The sequence below is a fragment of the Rattus norvegicus genome, chromosome 3 (assembly GCF_021556685.1).
Source record: "Rattus norvegicus strain SHRSP/BbbUtx chromosome 3, alternate assembly SHRSP_T2T, whole genome shotgun sequence".
Lineage (NCBI taxonomy): Eukaryota > Metazoa > Chordata > Mammalia > Rodentia > Muridae > Rattus > Rattus norvegicus.
In genome coordinates this window covers 168,555,709-168,576,612 of record NC_141536.1, presented here as the reverse complement: position 1 = coordinate 168,576,612, position 20,904 = coordinate 168,555,709, and the positions used below count along the sequence as shown (strand labels likewise).

General features: G+C 46.3%; 1 protein-coding gene across 2 annotated transcripts; it reads left to right on the top strand.

The window, feature by feature from the left end:
• The first annotated feature begins 1,055 nt into the window (after window positions 1–1,055).
• On the top strand, window positions 1,056–20,903 carry Tcfl5 (transcription factor like 5). Of its 2 annotated transcripts, none has more exons than NM_001427152.1 (6): window positions 1,056–1,827; window positions 2,711–2,894; window positions 3,313–3,475; window positions 4,910–5,156; window positions 8,146–8,287; window positions 20,144–20,903. In NM_001427152.1, the coding sequence occupies exons 1-6, from the start codon at window positions 1,214–1,216 to the stop codon at window positions 20,264–20,266; spliced, it is 1,473 nt and encodes a 490-aa protein (NP_001414081.1). In that variant the 5' UTR covers window positions 1,056–1,213; the 3' UTR covers window positions 20,267–20,903. The 2 variants fall into 2 exon arrangements, with proteins under 2 accessions (NP_001414081.1, XP_087508577.1); XM_087652451.1 differs by having other exon boundaries at window positions 1,066–1,827; window positions 4,913–5,156; window positions 20,144–20,733.
• The last annotated feature ends 1 nt before the right edge of the window (window position 20,904 follows it).

The following is a 20,904-nucleotide window of genomic DNA, read 5'->3' as shown; positions in this document are numbered from 1 at the left end:
AAGTGTGGTAGCATATATCTCCAATCCCAATATCCAGAGGCTGAGGCAAGAGGATCTCCCCAAGTTTGAGGGTAGTCTGGCCACAGTGTCAGTATTGTTTTAAAAATAGCTTTTCTAGGCATAGAATTATGAGGTGATGCCATCACTTTGGGTATACAATTATGACACTATCTTTGCAGCAAGCCTATGCTGCATCTTCTTGATTGACAATTGCTGTAGGGTAGGCCCAACTCACTGTGGCTGGTGCCTCTCCTGGGCTGGAGGTCCTGCTATTTATTAAAAAGGCTGGCTGAACAAGCCATGAGGAACAAAAACAGTAAGCAACATTCCTCCATGGCCTCTCCATCAGTTCCCCCCTCACTTAAATTATTGCCTAGAGTTCCTTCAGGGATGGATTGTTACCTGGAAGTGTCAGAGAAAACCCCTTCTTTCCTAAACTGATTTTGGTCGTGTTTTACCACAGCAAAAGAAACCCTAACTCAGACACTGTGTATAGAATTATATGTGATGCTATCTTTGCTGGGTATAAAAGAGTTGCTGCTCACTCTGCTGGCAAAGATAGCTCAGCATATGGGGGCCTATGTCTAATCCCCATTTTGACTGAAGTAGAACAAAAACCTGGAGCACATGCTGCATGGTACTCCACATAAAGCACCCAAAATAAGTGAATGAGGGCCGGGCTGGGGACAGCATGGTAGTACTGCAGAGGAGCATGTTTAAGAAGGGGCAAGACTGGGCTAAGTGGGGAATGGGAAGCATCATGTAACAAGCTTCTGGCAAGTGGGCAGGGAGCATGACCAGGTAAGGGACCAGCCTAAGGCCTACTTGGGTCAGTGGGCGTGTCCTTATGAGGGTGTGATCTTAAGTGGGCGTGGTCACGCGGGGGCGTGGCTTGTCCAGGGTTTGAACCCAAGGGTGCAGCACACCCAGGCCACGGGTTGGGGGGCACGGGGGCGGGGCAAGCGGGCGGGCAGTTGGCTGGGGGGCGGCGGGTAACGGAGGGGCGTGGCCAAAAGGGGGTGGAGTTACCGTTGTGGGCGGGATTGCGCAGGCGCACTGCTCCTGTGGTGCTCAGCGGTTTCCCTCCCCCAACGGCGCGCCCGCGGTGGCCGGCGCGTCGTCTGCGGAGGCCGCGACCCCGCCTCGCCGCCCGCCCGCGTCTGCGTCGCCGTCCCCGCGCCCGCGCCCCGCCGTTGGGCCGCGCCGCGCCGGCATGTCGGGCCCCGGGCCGCGGGAGCCGCCGCCTGAGGCGGGCGCGACCGGCGGCGAGGCGGGCCCCGAGGGCGCGGGCGGCGGGGACGCGGCGCTGGGAGAGCCGGGGCTGAGCTTCACGACCACCGACCTGAGCCTGGTGGAGATGACGGAAGTGGAGTACACGCAGCTGCAGCACATCCTCTACTCGCACATGGAGGCGGCGGACGGCGAGCTCGAGGCGCGCCTGGGCTCCGCGCTGCTGGCCGGCCCGGGCGCGGGCTCGGGCGCGGCGGGCTCGCTGGCGCCGGCGCCGCCTGTGTACCCAGTGCTGTGCCCGCCGCTGGCGGCCGACGCGCCGTGCTTGGGCCACGTCGACTTCCAGGAGCTGCGTATGATGCTGCTGGGCGAGGCGGGCGCGGCGGAGAAGACGCCTGGCGGTGCGGACGGGACGCGGACGCGGGCGGACGGCGCGGCCAAAGAAGGCGCGGGCGGCGCGGGGCCCGACGGCGCACCTGAGGCCCGGGCCAAGCCGACCGTACGCGTCCGCCTGGAGGACCGCTTCAACAGTATGCCGGCCGAGCCGCCTGCGCCGCGCGGTGCTGAGCCCGCCGAGTCGGGCGTGGCGCTCAACAAGTGCGTGCGGGGCGCAGGCGCGGGGGCGTCGGGGAAGGAGGGGCCTGATTACAGACCTGGTGCCCGCTTGATGGGGTCCATCTGGGCACCTGCCGGATCTGGGTGGATACGTGAAGGGCTCCAGCAGGGACACCTGTTGGGCCGGGGAGGCTACCAAGACGGGGTCAGCAGGGCTATTTGCGGTGTCTGCGTGGACACAAGGGCCAGGGAAGGCCTTATACTTTCGAGGGCCAGTGTAAAGGGGCAGGCAGTCTGGGTACTTAGGTATAGCTCTCAGGCCAGTCTGCTCTGACTTACCTGAAGGTGATCTGGAAGATGCACTCTATACACGTGCAGGGTGGCAATTCTAAGGAGTACCGTGGAGGTTGTGAACCTTCAGTCTGTCTCTGCACCCCAAAAAGGAGAGGAAGCATTCTGGGAACTGTTCCCTTTCCTCCTGTCTCCTTCCTGAATGACATGGGTAGCGGCTCTGGCCTCTCGTGCAAATTTGGGGTAGTGGCTTACAAATGTGGACTTGTGGCGAGGAAAGGAGAGAATTTTAAGATTAAGCTAAACTGTGGCAGCTCCTGGCCCACTTAAGTGTCCTCTCAGGTTGTTGAAATCACTGACTCCACAGTTTTCCACTCTGGCTGTCCTGGTCTTGCCCATCCTTGCAAGATTTTAAGGATGACAGATTGGTATCAAGGAGTCCTGCAGGCAGGGAGGAGGCAATGAACTTCAACAGCACCACTGGCCAGTGGATCGTTTGGCCATATCTGGGACCATTGAGAAACAGGGCAGAGTCTAGCATGACTTGTTAGTGGTGGAATGGGTGATGGCAATGTTTTGGGAGCCTCTCTGCCACTTATTCCTCAGGTTTCTGGGTTTTCTTTTGTCTTGGCAGTTTGGTAACTCTTATTCGACATCCATCTGAATTAATGAATGTTCCTCTTCACCAGCAACAAAACAAATGTACGACCTTAGTGAAAAATAAAACTGCTGCTGCCACTACTGCTTTGCAGTTCACCTACCCACTGTTTACAAGTGCCTGCTCCACTGGTGGGAATGCCAGCCTTGCACAGACGCAGGTAGAGCTTCCTCATTTGTGTTAAAATGCAGAGCTCGTAAGTTAGTGTGATCTTGTCCCAGGATTTTTGTTTTTCAGTACCTCTCGGTGGCCTTTTTAAGTTGAAATGTTCATATTGTTAGGAGCAATTAAGAAACATAATAAAAGGGCTGGAGAGATAGCTCCATGGTTAAGAATGCGTTCTATTCTAGTATAAGATCCTAGGTCGGTTCCCGTCTCACAACTGCTGGTTAACTTCAGCTTTGTGGGGAGCACCTACAGTCATGAGAACAAACTCACACAGATACACAGTGAAAATCTTTTTGTTTTAAAGATGAAAGGAAAGTTTTTCAGAAGGTTTGAGCATAATTCTGTCGAGTACATTTTACTTGTTCTGTAGAGAGCTGATATTGATAAAATTCCTATTACTTATTTTCCAGAGTTCTAGTAACTCATGTTCTATACTGGAAGCTGCCAAGCACCAGGATATTGGACTGCCTAGAGCATTTTCTTTCTGTTACCAGCAAGAGATTGAGTCCACCAAACAAACAGGAGGTAGTCGAAACAAAGCCTTGCCGGAGCAGGTTTGGATTAAAGTGGGAGGTAAGTGTATTCCGGGTAAACTGTGGCTGGTGGGGGCTTTGGTGGGTGGAGCCGGGACTGGTAAGAAACCTTAGTGTTCTCAGTAATCTCTTTGAACTCTTCTGAGTTTTGAACATCAGAGTTGACCCAAATTTGGACATTTTGAATTTGGAAGATTTTTCTTAATAGTAGAACAAGGACAGACATCTTCCAGTGCCTTAGCCACTGAAAGCACTTTTGTCTGGTTTGTTTCACTTTGAGAGCAGGGTTTCTCTGTGTAGCCAGGCTGGCATGGAACTCTGAGACCCGCCTGCTTCTGCCACTGGAGTTCTGGGATTAAAGACGTGCATAATTGCTGCCCACCGCTGCCTGGCTGCGTCTTATTTTATTTCATACTTTGTGGGCGATGATGGGGTCTGAAATCACCTGAGAGCTCAGAAGAGAAAGAAATGCACTGTGTCATGGGAGTGGCAGGGCTTAGCAGAAGGTCTCTGGTGTACAGAAGCAGTGTAGGTAGACGAACATCGAGATGGGCCTGGTGCCTACTACGGTGGCCAAGGAGGAAAGCACCAGAGAGAGCTTCTGAGTTCTCCTCTGTCTCTCTTAAGATGTTATCTAGAATTGGTGTTAAGGGCCCTTGGCTTTTTGCAAAGTGTGGGAGAGGTTATCACCTGCCCTCTTTTTTGGTCTGATTGAATTTGACTTATTTCTGTACTATGTGCACAATAAAGTGTAAATAAAAGCTGTCTTTTCTTTTTCTTTTTTTCTTTTTTGTGGACTCACTTTAGCCTGAGAACATATTTAACTATGAACCACTTATGTTTTGTTCTCATGTGAGGTAAAGTATCAATTTTCATGTTAGAATAATTCGATATGAAGAAAATATTTTTTTTTGCTGAAAATAATACACCTTTTCCATCCTAAGTTCTAGAAAAAGAAAACAATGTCTTTCTTTGTATGTTCATGGATAGTAACAACTGTTGACTAAAACAGGGAGGAATGGGGGTTTTAGTGCAATGGTAGAGCACTTCAGTCCCTGAGCTCCAAATAAAAAAGAGGGAGAAGCTGGCATAGTTGTGTTGGTTGCACGGCACTCAGAAGGGGTGTTTTAATCGAAGTTTGCAGTGTGCTATAGGATTGGAGCTCACTGCCCAGAGTCTCTGTCAGAATATTGGATTGAAATGCAAAGCATGTGTGTGCATGAACAAGCACATACAGACACACACGGAAAAAACCTAGAACAGAATGGCGCACACCTGTAGTCCCCGTGCTTAGAAGGATCAGGCATTCACAGACATCCTCAGCTACATTGATTGTGAGTTAAGGCAAATTGGGCTTCATGAGACTCTGTCAGAAAAAACAAACCCAAACAAGATGCCAAAGATATTCAACATTAATGGGGATAAGTTAAGAATAAAAAAAACTAAATGACCACTTTTTTCTTCTTTTGCAAAGAAGAAGCGCTATGTAAACAAGCAATCAATAAGAGGAATCGGAGTAGAATCCGCCAGCTGGACACAAGTGTGGAGCGAAGAGCCCTCGGAGAGATTCAGAATGTGGGCGAAGGCTCTACAGCTTCACAGGGCACCTGGCAGTCTTCAGAGTCCTCACAGTCAAACCTGGGGGAGCAGACGCAGAGCGGGCCCCAGGGAGGAAGGTCTCAGCGTCGGGAGAGGCACAACCGAATGGAACGAGATAGAAGGTAATACAGCGATGGGCTGTCAGCTCCACGCACAGTTGTTTGAGATTTGCTGACCTTTGTATGAGTCATCCTCTGCTTGGAGGGAGGCTTAGGTGTCCCCTAGACTCTGGTGTCTGGTGGGCTCCTGCTCTGACTGACTGCAGTGGCAGAGGCCCTCCTGATTGATTACTCCGGTGGCATGCTCCGAGGCTCATCAGAGACTAGTGGTCCCTGTCACTGAACCAGGCTCCCAGTGTGAACCATGACCCTGAACAGTTGAGGTCCTCAGTGGGCTGCTGCTCACTAATCTCCCAAAGCCCCAGTTCCCACCCAAAGCCCCAGTTCCCAGATACTAGTAATGCCAGTCTGGTCAGCAGGCCCGGAGGGAGGGGATGGGGCCTTCAGGTTAGTTGGACAGTCGGTAACGTAGCCTTGTTTTGGTTGGGAAAAGTCAGGTGTGGTGGCACACATTTGTGTTGTAGTATTCAGGAGGCACCACCATCCTGATGAAGTTGGATAGCCTCAAGATTGAGGACAGTCTGGGACACACAGCGAATTCTACACCAGTCTTAAGTAACAAAACACTGCATTCAAAAAAGGGGGGTGGGGTAGGCGGGAGAAAAGAAAAAAGAATGTTGGGAAAGAGGAGGTTAAAACTGTTACTGAAGTTAAGTTTGCTTGCATTTTATTTGTGCTCCTCAGGGTAGTATCAAGGCTGTAAATTTTCTCTGCTGAAGTCAGAGTTGTTTTGCTTGAGATGGGCTCCTTGTGCAGCCTTGGCTGTCATGGAACTAGCTCTGTAGACCAGGCTGGCCTCGAACCCACAGAAATCCACTTGCTTTTTCCTCCTGAGTGCTGGGAGGTGTGCACCACCACCACCCTGATGAAGTGGGGTTTTTATTATGATGTTCAATAATAATCAGTTTGGTTACTTATTATTTCATGTCTGTTTTTAACTCAGGAATAATAGTATTTAATTTATTTATTTTTGTTTTATGTATATTGGTGTTCTTCCTGCATGCATGGCTGAATAAGGGTCAGATTCCTTGGAACAAGAGTTTCAGACAGTTGTGAGCCACTATGTGGGTGCTGGTAATTGAACCCTGGTCTTCTGGAAGACACCGGGCCTTCTTTCTAGCTGTATTCTCTCTCTCTCTCTTTAAATTTAAGATTTATTTATTTACTTTTTTATTTGTATGACTCCAGCCCTAAATAATAATAGCATTTAATGAGATAGTATTAGGTATGGAAGTCCCATTATTGAATGTTGAGTCAAGGTGACTTTTTTGCTTTTTAGAGGGATATATTAAAACTGGGTAGATCCTTTATTTTTATTTAAAATATTTTGACATAGTGTTTTGCCTGCATGTATGTCTGTATACTCCTTGTATGCCTGTGGAGGCCAGATGAGGGCACTGGATTCTAACTGAATCTAGAATTATGAATGTAGGTGCTGGGAATTGAACCTGGGTCCTCTGGAAGAGCAACTAGCCCCTGAGCTTTTCTCCAGCTGGGTTCTCTCGCTCTCTTGCTCTCTCTCTCAGATTTATTTATTTACTTTTTTGTGTGTATGAGTGTTTTGCCTACATGTATGTACCTAGTGTACCATGTTGTATGTACCTGGTGCTGCTGTGAAGATTCTGGAACCATTATAAATGGTTGGGAGCCACTGTGGATGTGGTGACCACATCTGGGTCTTCTGCAAAGCATGCTCTTAACTGCTGTGCATCTCTCCAATCTCTCCAGCCCTGTTGTGGTCTCTTCTTTGAGGTAGGGTTTCCTTGTGCAGCCCAGGCATATCTATATGCAGGCCATGTTCTACCTGAGGGACTGACTTCCCTTATCCTGCTTCCTGCTGTGAAGGGTAAAGCAGGCTCTGCTCACCCTGCTGTACTGAGTGAGCACGAGCGAGCGACCGCTCCATTGAGGTCTCCACAGCTCCTTGTTGAGTGGTTTCCAGTGAGTTCAGTGCTTCTTGAGGTTTCTCATCGGTAGGATAAGGTTGCTGCTACCTGTCGCACAGTCCTGGGGTCAGAACTACCTGATCTCATAGGAAAGGAGTTTGGACTCTCACCTAGAAGTCAGAGTGCATCCAGTGAGTGCCAGTTACCATTTGACTCTAGCTGTGTAGAATGAGCTGTGCTGTTTAACTGTTTGTGTCAGCCCAGTGAGGACTTTGCTTATTACTAGATGTGCTATCCAAAGCTTAAAACAGGGTGTGACAGTTTTCTCAAGAAGTTTCTTTTCGGTGATGGTGATGGAAGCCAGGACCCCAGGGTACAATAGGCAAGCAAGCATCCTGCCATTGATCAAATGTGTAGTTCATATGAAGGGAGTTCTCCCTGTTGATGTCACTTACTGAAGTCATAGTCACAACCCAGACTTGCTTATGAAATATATGATGGTCAACTCAAGCACTAAATTCTCTTTTTAAAAAAAGGACAAGTTTACTTTATGGGACAGAGTCTCATTACATAGCCCAGGCTGGCCTTGAATTTATGATTCTTCCGCCTCACTCTGAGGTGCTGTATTAGAGGCGTGCATTATCATGCCCCACTCATTTTGAAAGCTATGTATACATGTACCTGAGTAGGTGTTTCTATATATTGTAAACAAGCCACAAGTCCTGAATAACAATATGGCTCTGAGTTCAGTGCCCAGCATTGCAAGAAAAGAAAAAACAATGAAAAAAAATTTATCCAGAAAACATTCACACAGAATTTTGATTCTGAGTTCAGGGATTTGCAGTCATTCCAGATGTAGAGAACTGGCCATGAGAAGTAAATAGAGAAAGTATAGGGAGCCAGAGGCCATCAGGGCTTGCAGGTGCCCTGGGGACATGGGCAGCAGTAGCCTCAGTGCTTCGTGGCCGTGGCCTCCTGACTCAGCCGAGGCTTCCGGACCTCAGAGGCAGCTCCGAGCTTTCTGCTTTATTCGAGTGAACTATGAGCTCTGATGCTGCTGCACTTCACCAGCTTCCCTGTATGATGACTGTGGATTTTGACTGCAGGCGCAGAATCCGCATTTGCTGTGATGAGCTGAATCTTTTAGTTCCATTCTGCAATGCGGAGACAGATAAAGCAACAACCCTTCAGTGGACCACAGCATTCCTGAAGTACATTCAGGAAAGACATGGGGATTCTCTTAAAAAGGTGAGTATTCAAAGTGGACTTTGGTATTCCTAAGTTTGCTCAGTGAAGATGGGGATTCTCTTGATCTGGTGGCTGAGCAGTGCGCAGAGCTTGAGAATCTTCTGTGTTATTTGTCAGTGTTGCCTCTGATCCCTCCTCCCAGACTGCTCTGGGTATCCTGGGCTCTGAGGTCAAATGTGTAGTTCATATGAAGGGAGTTCTCCCTGTTGATGTCACTTACTGAAGTCATAGTCACAACCCAGACTTGCTTATGAAATATATGACGGTCAAGTGTCAATTGTCAAATACCAAACTGTACCTGTTGTTCACAGTCTGTTATGTTGGGTTTGAACAGCATTCAGGACATGGTTTGTCCTCTCAGGACTTAGTAAGAACAGCAGAAGTAGTTTAGTGGCAGAGTACTTGCCTAGTGTTTGTAAAGCCCCAGGGAAGCTTTCAAAAAAAGCTCTGAAAGAAATGAAAGCAAGACTAGCAAAAAGGACATTGCGTTTGGGTGCAGATAAATGCCAAGTCAAGAGTCTGGACTTGTGGTTGAGAAAAAAAAATTACTAGATTTTTGTAGTATATTTAACCAGGCCAGGCTGAGCCTTCGATGCCCACACACTTCTGGTTCCTTAGGGACTGCTGACACCGTTCCCTTCTGTCCACATGTGGGATGTAATAGCAGGCCAGCCCTCCTGGGTTTGCCGGGACAGCTTGGTTTGGGGGTTGGCTTAGCCCTGGGATGGAGTGGAAGAAGGGAGCAGTCGTGGGTTGGTTCTGTGCTGTGATTAGGAGACCTCAGTGCCAGGTTTTGATCTCAGAATTCTGGTGGTTATAACCACCTTCAGGGATAATAAGGCCTTAGAGACGTAAGTGAAGCCCTGGTATATTAAGGTTTTCTGGAGGATCAGAACTGGCAGAAAAAAGGGATTTATTAGAATGGTCCAGCTAATCCAACAAAGGTCCAAGAATCTTGAGATCTTGAGTACACACAGGAATCCAAAAGAAGTAGGCTCTCATGCCAGTGAAGAAATGAAGTTGCCAGCCAGAGCAAGCAGGCAAAGAGCAAGCTCCCACCTTCCTTTTACTTTACATAGGCTGCCAGCAGAAGGCCAGCCCATATTAAAGGTGGATCTTCCCACCTCAAAAGAGTCAGATTAAAGATGGGCCTTCCCACGTGAAATAATTTAATTTAGAGAGAGAGGAAAAAAAAAAAAACAAAAACAAAAACACCAACCCTGACAGGTGAGCCCAGCTCTTGGGTTTTAGTTAATTCCAGACGTAGTCAAGTTGACACCAAGAACAGCCATTACAATTCCACCCTTGTCATATCACCATAGAATCATATCTCCATATGTCATGCTTAACTTCCAAATGAAACGACAACCAGGTCATAATTACACCAAACATTGACACAACTCTTCCCAAGTACACTTGCAAAGCATTACATATTTAACCAGGTCATAATTACACCTCCCATAATGTAAGTTCTTAAAACAACCACAAACACATTGTAATGGTTTGTAATGTCCTTTAAGGGACATCCTTTTGTATTTCAAAGTTAAATATGATAACCACTGATATTCTTTCAATTGATGTTACATTACATGTTAAAGAAATCAAGAAAAGAAAAACATTTCAACTAACATTTTTAACAAAATATGACAAAAACATTCATGTCAGTTATAATCTTTGTTTCTGCAACTGGTCAGAGCCTTAGCTGTGTTTATAATCAGCTTCCTCTGCTACCCATTCTGTATCTCCTCTGCTGTACAGTTCATCTTGTAAAAGGCTGTAAGTTTGTCTGGGAACGATTGAAGAAAAGCTAACAGTAAAACTCAGGTACTATTTTACCAAGGTCCTTCCTCAGGGGAACCTGGTCATCCTTCATTCAAGGGGCTCTGGGTCTGAGAAGTGGCTCATGTATAGACACTGGTTCATGGGCCAAGAGTTCATTTTGCCACAATCCAGTGTGGCCTTTATTTGAGAATTTTTCCACTTAGGTAGATCAAACAAGAATGTAGTATGTTTCTTACCTATTTCATGCCTAGAAATACTATGATTGATTAGCCAGTAACAAAGGCCTGTGCTGAGCAGTGCAAGTCAGACCGTCATGGACATGGCTTTGTCTCTGCTGCCCATTGATAACTGTGGCCACCCTGCCTTTGGTGACTCAGTGCTGCCTCCTGGCCCCTACCGCTTCAGGCCTCAGAGCCACTGCATTTGATTCATCCACCTGAGCAGCAGCATCTCCAGCACAGGGAAAGGGCAACAGTGAGGCTCTTGGATCGTGCTGGTGCCCCACCACTGTGCACTAGTGAAGGGCATGCCTTCTGGGCCTTCCATGGTGGAGAATGAGGTTTTACCCAGTATACACACTCTAGCATTGCAAGTTCTCTGAGCCTTAAAATTCTTTCATCAACACTAAGCCAAGGGATATCAAGCATCTCCAAGTACTTCAACGTTAAACCTAGAATCTTCACTCAGGGCCATATCAGTAAAGTTAGCCTGATCCAGTAAACTAACCACCATTATTCCGCATCCTTAAAATCCATTCCCACATACATTCCCCAGACTTCTGTTGGAGTGAACTAGCAAACTCTACACCCTCCAGTATTAGCCCACCTCCCTGTGGACTACACACACTCTCCTCTAGGAACCTGCTTAGCCTTAAGTCTGGTTACAGGTCTAGAGGCAGCTGTTGATGGCCCTGAGGGACACCAGTATTGTCTTGCCTGGCATTTCCTTCAAAGAAAGTCACTGCTGGTTTAGCATACAATGAACGATTACTTTTTCTCAGTCAAACATGGAAAAGGTGATCTTTCTGGGAGTGGAGGTGTGAGTTCGTTGTCTTTGGAGGATAGAGACGACTTCAGGTGAAAATAAACCCCTGAGAATCTGAGGGTTCAAAGTTCTCCGCTTCAGTAGTTTCCTCCCGCACATCCCTATCCCAAGTTGCAGGATCCCATTCTTTACCAGTTAATGCCCTTACTTTAATCGCTGACACACTCTCAGGCTGGGACTTGAATTTTTGCCGAAATTCAGGCAACCTTATAATGAGGACTTGGATTTGATTTTCTGCAACTTGAGTTCTGTGGCTGCTGGAGAGAAGATTCTCTTCTAGGGCACATTTAAAACCCTTTAGACTGTTTATGTGCAGATGAAGCCAGTCAATTTTATCACTAAGTTCATTGTTCTCCTCCTCTGTATTCTGAGATGTTAGACATTGGTTAATCTTATCACAGAGCTCATTCTTTTCCTTTGTCAATTTATCCAGAGATGCTAGGAACAAGCAACCGGCATCCTCATTTCCCTTATTTTCCCACAGATTGTTGAAATTTTTATATACAGAATCATTAAATCTGTTGCCTCTCACAGTTGGTCAGTCAGGATAATCCAATGCATTTGTCTCCTTCCGTTCATGCCATGGGTTTTCAGTACTCTCTGAGCTTCCAGGAGAGGCTTCAGTAACTTATGCAAATGAGTAGCAACATCGCAACACTAAAGGTTTGGCACAAGAAAAAGGGGGACAGTAAAGGTCTTCAAATGTGCTGTTGCCCCTATGGCTTCAGTTACTGTAGGTGTTGGCAAATTGAGAAGTGTATTCCAGATACTTAAAAAAAAAAAAATCACCCTTATACTTCACCACTTCTGGTACCAAAATCCTGTATTACTCTGGGTTTTCTAGAGGAACAAACATATAGAATGCATCTGCATATTATGTAGACGTATATAAGGGGGATTTATTAGAATGGCTTACAGGCTGTGGTCCAGCCAGGCCTACACTGCCTGTCTACCAACAGAAGGTCCAAGATTCCTGTAGTTTTTCAGTCGGTGAGGTCTCAGCTTGTCTCCAGTACACATTGGAATCCTGAAGAAGTAGGCCGTAATGCCAGTGAAGACATGGACTTGGAAGCGAGAGTGAGAGCAAGCTTCATTCTTTCAAGTCCTTTATGTAGGCAGCAAGCAGAAGGTGTGGCCCAGATCAAAGGTGGATCTTTTCACCTCATGTGATTTAGTTAAGGAAAAAGCCGCTCACAGGTGAGCCCAGTTGCTTGGGTTTACTTGATTCCAGATGTAGTCAAATTGACAACCAATTTGTGCCATGCTGTGTGGGGCCCAGCAGGAGTGTGCTGAGAAATAGGTTCAGATTGCACAGCAGACCTGGAGCCTTGACAAGGGCACCTGTGAGAGGCCTCCAGGGAGCCAGCCACACTGAACTGCACCTTGCCGTCCTTGTCTTTGACCCTTTCTATCATTTGTGTCTTGAGTGGCGTTTGCATCTGTACAATGTATTGTTACTGAGCTTTCTGTAGGAACACCTGGAGTGCCCGTAGAGCGGTGCCTACTCTAATTGGGTCTTTATGGTTATTGACAACGTTATTTGCAAGAGTAGACTGCTGGTCTGTCTTACAATAAAGCTTGACTATTTGTTAAAAAGACTTAGTGTTTGGCTTTGTGTACCTGTTTGTGGTAAATGGTTGATATAATCCAGTCCAAAAAAGTGTTCATAATTTTAAATAAAATCTTAATAATATACTCAAAAAAATGAAGTTTTTAAAACTAAGGATTTTTTCTTTTTGAGATTATAACATAATTACATTATTTCCCCCTTACCTTTCCTTCTAAACCCTCCTATTACATCCCTCCTTGTTCTCTTTCAAATTCATGGCCTCTTTTTTATAATTGTTTCATGCATATGTCTATATATATATATGTATTATGTGAATGTATATGTGTGTATACTATGTAAATTTCTAACTATAACTCACTTAGTCTGTATGACATCATTTGTATCTGTGTTTTCAGGGCTGCCTCTTTGCTGTTGGATAACCAATTCATGTCCTTTTTCGTGGGGAAAGCTATTACATTTCTAGGCTTTTTCTGAGACTTTGTCTCACTGACCTCGTAGACGGTTTCTGGATCAGGTTATTGGCCTGCAGACTCAGGTTTGATTATTTCCACACGACCCTCTCCCTCGTATTTGCATGAATATTCCTGTTCTTTAGGGCTCAGTAATGAGAGTTGTGTTTTCCCCAAGTTTTGTCAGTGTCCATTTCACTGCAGACTCTGGGGACCTGATGGAGATGAGGGCTCCTGCTGGGTCAGAGGGAAACAGGAGACAGTACACAGTGAGTGCTGGTCAGATCCTGCCATGGGTGGAAGCCTCTGGGGGCCAGTAGGACTGCAGAGGAGCTTTGGATTTTAGTCAGGATATGCGGGCCAAGGATCTGCAGTTCACAGGTTTTCAAGTGGGACTGGCACATGTCATGGCTGAGGAGAGAGAGCAGTGTCTGGGTTGAAGGGAACATAGGATTGGCAGCCCGGAGTGCAGTAGTTCTGGGATCTTCTGAGAACCAGAACCCCTGAAAGGATTTTGGATTGAGAAGATAGCACAGTCGGACCACATTTCATACCCATTACTTGTCATTGGGGTCTGGTAGGAGGCTACAGCTGTAGCTCTGGAGACAGATTTGGCAGAGGGCAGGGGAGAGAATAGCCAGCGATATCAGCACTGCTGTGGGTACTGGGCGTGGGACACAATGTGAAGGTTGAGGGATGGATTGTAGCCATCTTGGGCTAGGCATGCTGAGTTTCCAGGTCTGGCCAGCCCCTGATGGAGATGCAGAGGTGCTGGGCGAGCTGATGTAGGTAGAGCAGAGCTAAGTGCACAAGAATAACTGTGCCATTCCCCAGTCCTCAGCTGATGTGTGGTTTACTGCATCTATGCACACATTCCATTAAAAACTTTAAAAACTTTGTGTATGAATATTTTGCATGCATGTGTGTCTGTGAACTCTGTGTTCCCATGGAGGCTAGAAGAGTGCTTTTGAATCTCCTGGAACTGGACTTAAGATGGTTGGGAACAACTATGTCTGGAAATTCAACCTGGGTCCTTTGGAAAAGTAGTCAATGCTCTTAATAACTGAACCCCCCACGCCCCCCCACACACACACTTTAGACACAGTTACAGACTTCTATCCTCATCTAGAACTTTGTTTACACAGACCTCTAAAAGACAGATCTTGACTCATATCAGCTCCACAGAGCTGGTGACAAAGCCTGACACCCAGTCTTCCTGATGCTTCTGTAAGGATTCTTAAAACGACCTGTTGGCGTTTTTGTTTTGTTCTTCCAGTTTCTTCCTCTGGCCCCACTGTCCAGCCATTACTCATGTCCTGTGTTTGATTCTACTCCTCAGTCTAAGCAACTATAATCCTACCACCCCTGTTTATGGTGGCATTGAGGTTTGAAGAGATTTGCAGAATGTCCCTTTTGGAGTTGGGTCACTGGTGGTGATTTTTTAATTTCAGGCTTTAATTAGTAATTTTTAAATTTTAGACATAGAAATCACAAGAACCCATCTGGGCCTGCTCATTTTCTTAGGTTGCTTATGTGTCTGAATGATTTTTGTAGTGAATTACAGATGCCTAAGTGATGGGCTTTTTCTTTCCCCAGTAGCACAGATATAGACGAGATTAAAAGTAAATAAAGGCAGGTTTATTAGCTGCTGCTCCTGAAGATCAGGACTGAGGAAGTTGTGCACCAGGGCTAGCATGGGGAAGTTTTACAGACTTATGATGTGTCAGCCATAACCTGGGTCTGTGCCCACATATGGTCAAGAGCCCTTAGGTGGGGATTTGGGTGGCTGACAGCAGCAGGAGAGGAGGTTGCAACAGTTGCCTGATTTCTTGGAGCCATTTTCTTTGATTGAGTTTTTCAGTGTAGGTGGTGTTGGGGAAGGAGGGCAGACAGGGTTTCCCAGTGGTGTATGAAGGGTTCCAGCCTCACATCCCAATCTTTTTGAATATAGGGGTGGTGGTTTAGATCTGGCTACTTCCTGCTGGCAAGGGACAATGTTTGGGGGTGTCGGTGAGGGGGAGTCAAGAGTCTGTGGGCTGGTGTATGGTGTAGGAGCATCTAGTTAACTGCCATCCTGGAGACGTCAAAAATCTATTCCTGGAGGAAGAAGAGAAGGCAAGGAGCTAGAAGACAAAACAGATTAGTACCATCGGCTCTATGCCTGGAGCTAGCCGTGTGAAGAGTGAAGACTGCCAGAAAGAGTGGAATAGAGATGTGCCCTGGTTGCACTGGCAGAGCTCATCAGACAGTTTGTGGAGTGACTCACTATGGGTTCCCACCAGGCTAGACTTGCTTGACGTAGTAGCAGCACCTCTCTCCCAGGAACATGCAGATGCCATCCTTACCAGCCGTGAGGAGGTCAAGGGCTCTGTAGTTTTGCAAGGCCCAAAATCTTAACGTTTATAAGAAGATAAGTTTTAGACATGTTGATATTATCACTGTACTCTGTACCAAAACCCACATAGCAGAGAAGGCACTAGACTCACTTTTGTCTTATACTAGAGGCTTGGGAAATGATTTTGGGTTAAAAGCATGAAAATTCTTTTTTTTATAATTCATTTATTTTTATTTTATGTGCATTGGTGTTTTGACTGCATATATGTCTGTGTGAGAATGTTGGATCCCTCCGGAAAAGGAGTTACAGACAGTTGTGAGCTGCCGAGAAGTTACTGGGAATTGAACCTGGGCCCTCTGGAATTGTAGCCAGTGCTTTTAACCCCTGAGCCATCTCTCCAGCCCCACATGAACATTTTTTAGGGTGAGCTCAGAGAAAACAAATCTTTGGAACAGAAAGGGCAAAATCTTGCTTGATTTTGATTTTTAGTATGACTACAAACTGTGAAAAAAGGCTTTTTTTCTGTATCCAGAAGACTGGATGCATATAAACTTACCACAATGAGAAGTCCCTTTTAAGTCTATACTTAAAAGACAACCAAAGGAAATTTAAAATCTTGAGCTTGTGACTATGATGACAGCAGTACTGTACAAGAGCTAGAATAGTTTATCAGAACTCCATTGATCAGTGTTGAAACTTTGGCCCTTTGCAGTCTTGATATACAGTGGTATAGTGAGGGGAGAAGTGGGAATATTTCCATCCCTTTGCCACCATGTGTCACATTAGCACCATTGAAGCTTTCACATCCTAACTTGCATTACCAGCCTCACACTCAGTTCTGCGGCCTTTTGCACACTGTCTTACATAAGCAGAGCACTGTGGTCAAGATTGGCTGTGGAGCGTGAGTGACTGTGACCTGGCACTGTTAATGTTTATATTTTGCTTCTTGTCCCAGCAATGCCCATCTCCAATGCCTATTTCCCCGGTCACTGGCAACATTGTTGTAGTTAAAAGGCTGTTAGGGATTTGTGGCTGTCAACTTCAGCAAAATGTTAAAGGCTGCTGAGCCCCCTCTGTCTCCCTCTTTACAGAAGTCTCTTCCTCATCCCAACACAACACTTGCTGCCAGTCCATGGCTCATCTGCTTTCCACTCCTCTTGTCACCAAGGGAGGCCTCTTTGCTGTGAAGTCACACCATCACCTGGTTACTCCCAGGACCTGACCCCAGGCCTTCTCTCCTCACTGAATAAAAACTGCTGCCATTTCTCCTAGTGTTCCGGGGAACTCTGTGGGTCTGTTGTCCTCTGCTGGCACTGCCCTGTTCCTCGCCCTCCTTGCTGCTAGCTGAAAAACACCCTGTGCACCCTCTCAACTCAGCTCTCCTCTCAGGTCTTAGGTCTACTTCCAGAAGCTTTTCATTGCTCCTCTCAGTGTTTAGCCAGACAGGTGCCCAGGCAGGTCCTGGAGACACCCCTTGGCTTTCTGCACTGGCTTCTAGGACATCACCCTCCTGGGTGTCCTCTAGGTCTGTCTTCTCAATTTAATTATGGGGTGCTCCTGGCTCAGCCTGAGATCCTGGACCTGAAGAGTCAAGGCAGGTGGACAGTGTGCCTTTGTGTGCAGTGTCCCGTTTGGGTATACAGTGGTGCACCTTCCTGAGTCTAAAATTCCTCCATTATCCTTTTCAGCCTAGATTCAGCCTTTTGCACCCAGGGTAGGGAAGGATGCACCTTGCCAAGACTGCACCCAGTCTTTTTGAGTACCATCTTCCTTGCAGAGGTTCTGAGGCCCTCATGGCAAGACTTGAGGGTCTTGTCTACTATTGACAGCTAGCAGCTCTTGGTCTGTCTGCCTACCAGTATTACTCCATGCTCTGGTTTGCATAAACCAGAAGCCGAATTATGTATATGATGGAGAATGTCCAATTAACTGCATACTTTATGATCTCATCCAAGTACAGCCCCTGCTGCAAAACAGACCCATACCAGGTAAGTGTCATTCATGCACCCTGTGAGGTTGCCCTGTCTTGGTCCACTGGGGAGCTGAAGCCTCTCTACCACTGACTTCACCAGATGTTGGTGGGGGTGGGGGGAGTCCAATATGGAGTCGATACAGCAGGTAATAAACACAGCTCTCCCAAGTAGAGGCAAGGCTGCCACCAGCATTAGATGGGCTCTGCAGTGTGTGGATAAAGAACCTAGAAGCTAGAGCTTTTGCTGAGGCTGGTATAGGGTCCTTTGCTACAGCACAACCTGTTCAGGGGTCCTGGGATTGGGACATCAGCTTAGTGACTACAAGTTTCCAAAGGTCCTCGTGGGAGCACGGTTGGCACAGATGCAACAGTAGGAAAGCAAGAGATAGTTACACCTTTCAAACACTCCCGGGGAAACTGCTGTTTGTTGTAGAAGTTTTCCCCCTTTAGAACATGCCACCAGAAATATCTGTCAGCCACCCAGCAAGCACCTGTGGTGTGTATGTCACTGAGTGGCCAAAACTATGTGGCGATTTGTTCTAAAAATAAAGTATCTTACACAAAACATCCCTGTGCTCTTTGTCCTGATCTATGCCTGCCTCCCCCTTTACTCCTCTGGGTGGCTCCTTGCAAAGGGTCATGCTCCAGCTTCCTTGCTTTATTCTGTGTGCATTAGTTTTTGTTTTTGTCTTTTTTTAGTTGAGTTTGCTTTACCCATTCTTCCTCTGTCCTTCCTGAATTAAAATTTATGTCCCTGATTCTATTCCTAATGGATGCATTTAAAGAAAACATTTCTTTTTTCTCTTTTTATTAGAGACAAGACCTTATAGCACATGTAGCCCAGGCTGGCCTCAGACTCTGTGTAGCTGAGGTAGAATTTGAACTTCTGGTCTTCCTGCCTGTAGTTCTCAAGTGCCAGAATTGCAGGCAAATGCCACCACACCCAGTTTATGCTGGGAATTGAACCCAGGACATAACTATCCCCTCAACTCCACCTTTCTCTCAGGTCTATTCCCAGAAGCCTTTAGCTGCTGCTCCCATAGTGTTAAGCCAGAAATGGGCCCAAGTGGGTTCTCAAGACTTCTCTTGGCTTTCTGCACTGACATCTAGGACATCACCCTCAAGGGGGCAGAGGATATAACTTAGTATTAGAGCCCTTGCAAAACCCTGGGCTTGATCCCTGGTGCTGGAAAACAAAACTAAACATTGAGATACCACTGGCAATCAAATATCAAGATAGAAAATAACCAGTGTTAGAAAAGATCTGGAGGATTTCTAACAGTTGTGTGTGCCCCTGTTGGTAAAACTTGGTGTAGCTACTGTGGAGAAGAGTTTGACAGTTCTCAGAACGGAATTACCACATGACCCAGCAATTCCCACGCAGAGTATAAACCCAGGAGATTGAAAAGACTCAAACTGACATTTGGCTCTGAGCATTCACAGCAGCAGTGCTTATCAACAGAGTGGACATGCAGAAGCTTATGGATACCCACAGCAGTGTTCCGCCATGAGAAGGATTGACGTTCTGACACCTGCTCTATGGACACCCTGACAAGCTGAATGACATAAGCCAGTCACCAGTGTGAGGTGCCTGGAGAGGTCAGACTCGAGATGGAAACTGGTGTGTATCAGGGCAAGCAGTGGGATGCCATGGTTAATGAGGACAGAGTTGCTGCTTGGAATAAGACATTTTGGAAGAAGCTTCTGGTTGTAGTCACAGTGAATGTACTTTATGCCTTAGAATTTGTTAACCTGCAGCTGATGAAACAACCATATATTTATTTGGTAAATATAGTTACCAAAGCAAAACATGCAAACCCTGGATTAATTTCTAAATGTACAAAAATGGGGAATGGATCACTGAAGGCCCACGTCCTTGAGCCCAGCTTTGGACAGGGTTAGTTCACTACCTTCTCACTTCAAGGAGTTAAAGCACATCCTGCCATTTTCTCTTTTGTAGATGGCCATCCCCCCATGCCTCTGCACTTAAAGGTCTCTATTGTGTGTTTGAATTGAGTCAAATATTGGTCCCTTTCCTCTCAGGGTTAGTTATCTTGTAGGAGTTCCCACATTCTGCATTCCACAAAGTTATGGAAATGGTTACCGACTTTTTCCCATGTCTTCTAGATTAACCTTCCTGAGGTGTCTTCCCCCAATGTTTGGGTCGTCAGACTTGGTAGCTATCTGATGATCTGGGGCTGGCCTTGCCTAGCCTTTAGACCTAAGACCTTAAAAAGGCAGAGAGAGCTGGGTGACTGAGCAGAGACTAGCAGCTGGCAGGGAGCTGCTTTTGGTCTATGCAGAGCCACCTCGGGGACTGTACCTAGCCCTTGGCTGACCAGGGATTCTCTCCAGTGACGAGATAGCCATCAACCTGGACATTTAACAAATGATGAAAATGGTACATTTTATTTTTTTCTAACCACAAATAAAAAAAATGGCCATTTTGACAATGTGCTTAGTCACTGAGAATTTATTGGAAAACCTAAAAAATAAAAATAACACATACAGTGTAACTGCTACTAGGGAAATTAGAGACCCCCGTTTTCTCATACCTCTCACAAGATGTGTACATTTGTGATACCTTAGAAGACTATACTTTGAGTAGTTCACATGACTCCTAATTTCAGTATCTTGTACTTTTGAAACTAGCAGCATTCATATGTTTGAACTCAGTGCATTAACAATCACTTCTTGACTTTAGGAATTTGAGAGCGTGTTTTGCGGTAAAACTGGCAGAAGGCTAAAGCTGACCAGACCCGAATCCCTGGTGACCTGCCCTGCACAGGGCAGTCTGCAGAGCAGCCCTGCCATGGAGATCAAGTGACTGGACTGACCCAGGCCCTGGGAGAGAACCGCCGTTCCTGCGGCATCATGCACATGCCTGCCACCCCGGAGTTCAGCTCTGAGTCCTCGAGAGGGATGTGGCTCCAGTTGGTGGGACTCTAGTAAGGACTTTGAGAGCACATTTTGTGAAAGTATTTATCTAAACAAAATACTTACCCACTAATGTCCGGATGACCATTTGAGGATGAAGACATCTTGATAATTAGTAATTTTTCAATTACCTGTCCGACACCATCATGTGTTCTTAACATGATAACTTAAAAAAAATTAACATCCTTGGTAATTTCTTGAGTCTCGAGACTAAAGAAAACATTGCCGTTTACTTATTTTGTTTACATTTTAAATGTGCCCCTTTAGCAATTGGAAGAAGGTAAATTGTTCTTAACTAGAAGAGGTTTGGAAACTTTATTTCATTTGTTCTGTCCCCCCATTTCCAGTCTCACGGTACTCTATTGGAAAAATGCAGTGCCATTTTAAAACTTTGCTAAGATTTTCCAGAGACTTCTTTTAAAGCTCCTTTTGCCCATAAACATTTTCGCAATACATTGCTTTAATGCCCACATTTCCATATTGTGAGGCATTGCTTAATGTGTAATAAACTGTGTGTTTGGAACAAAG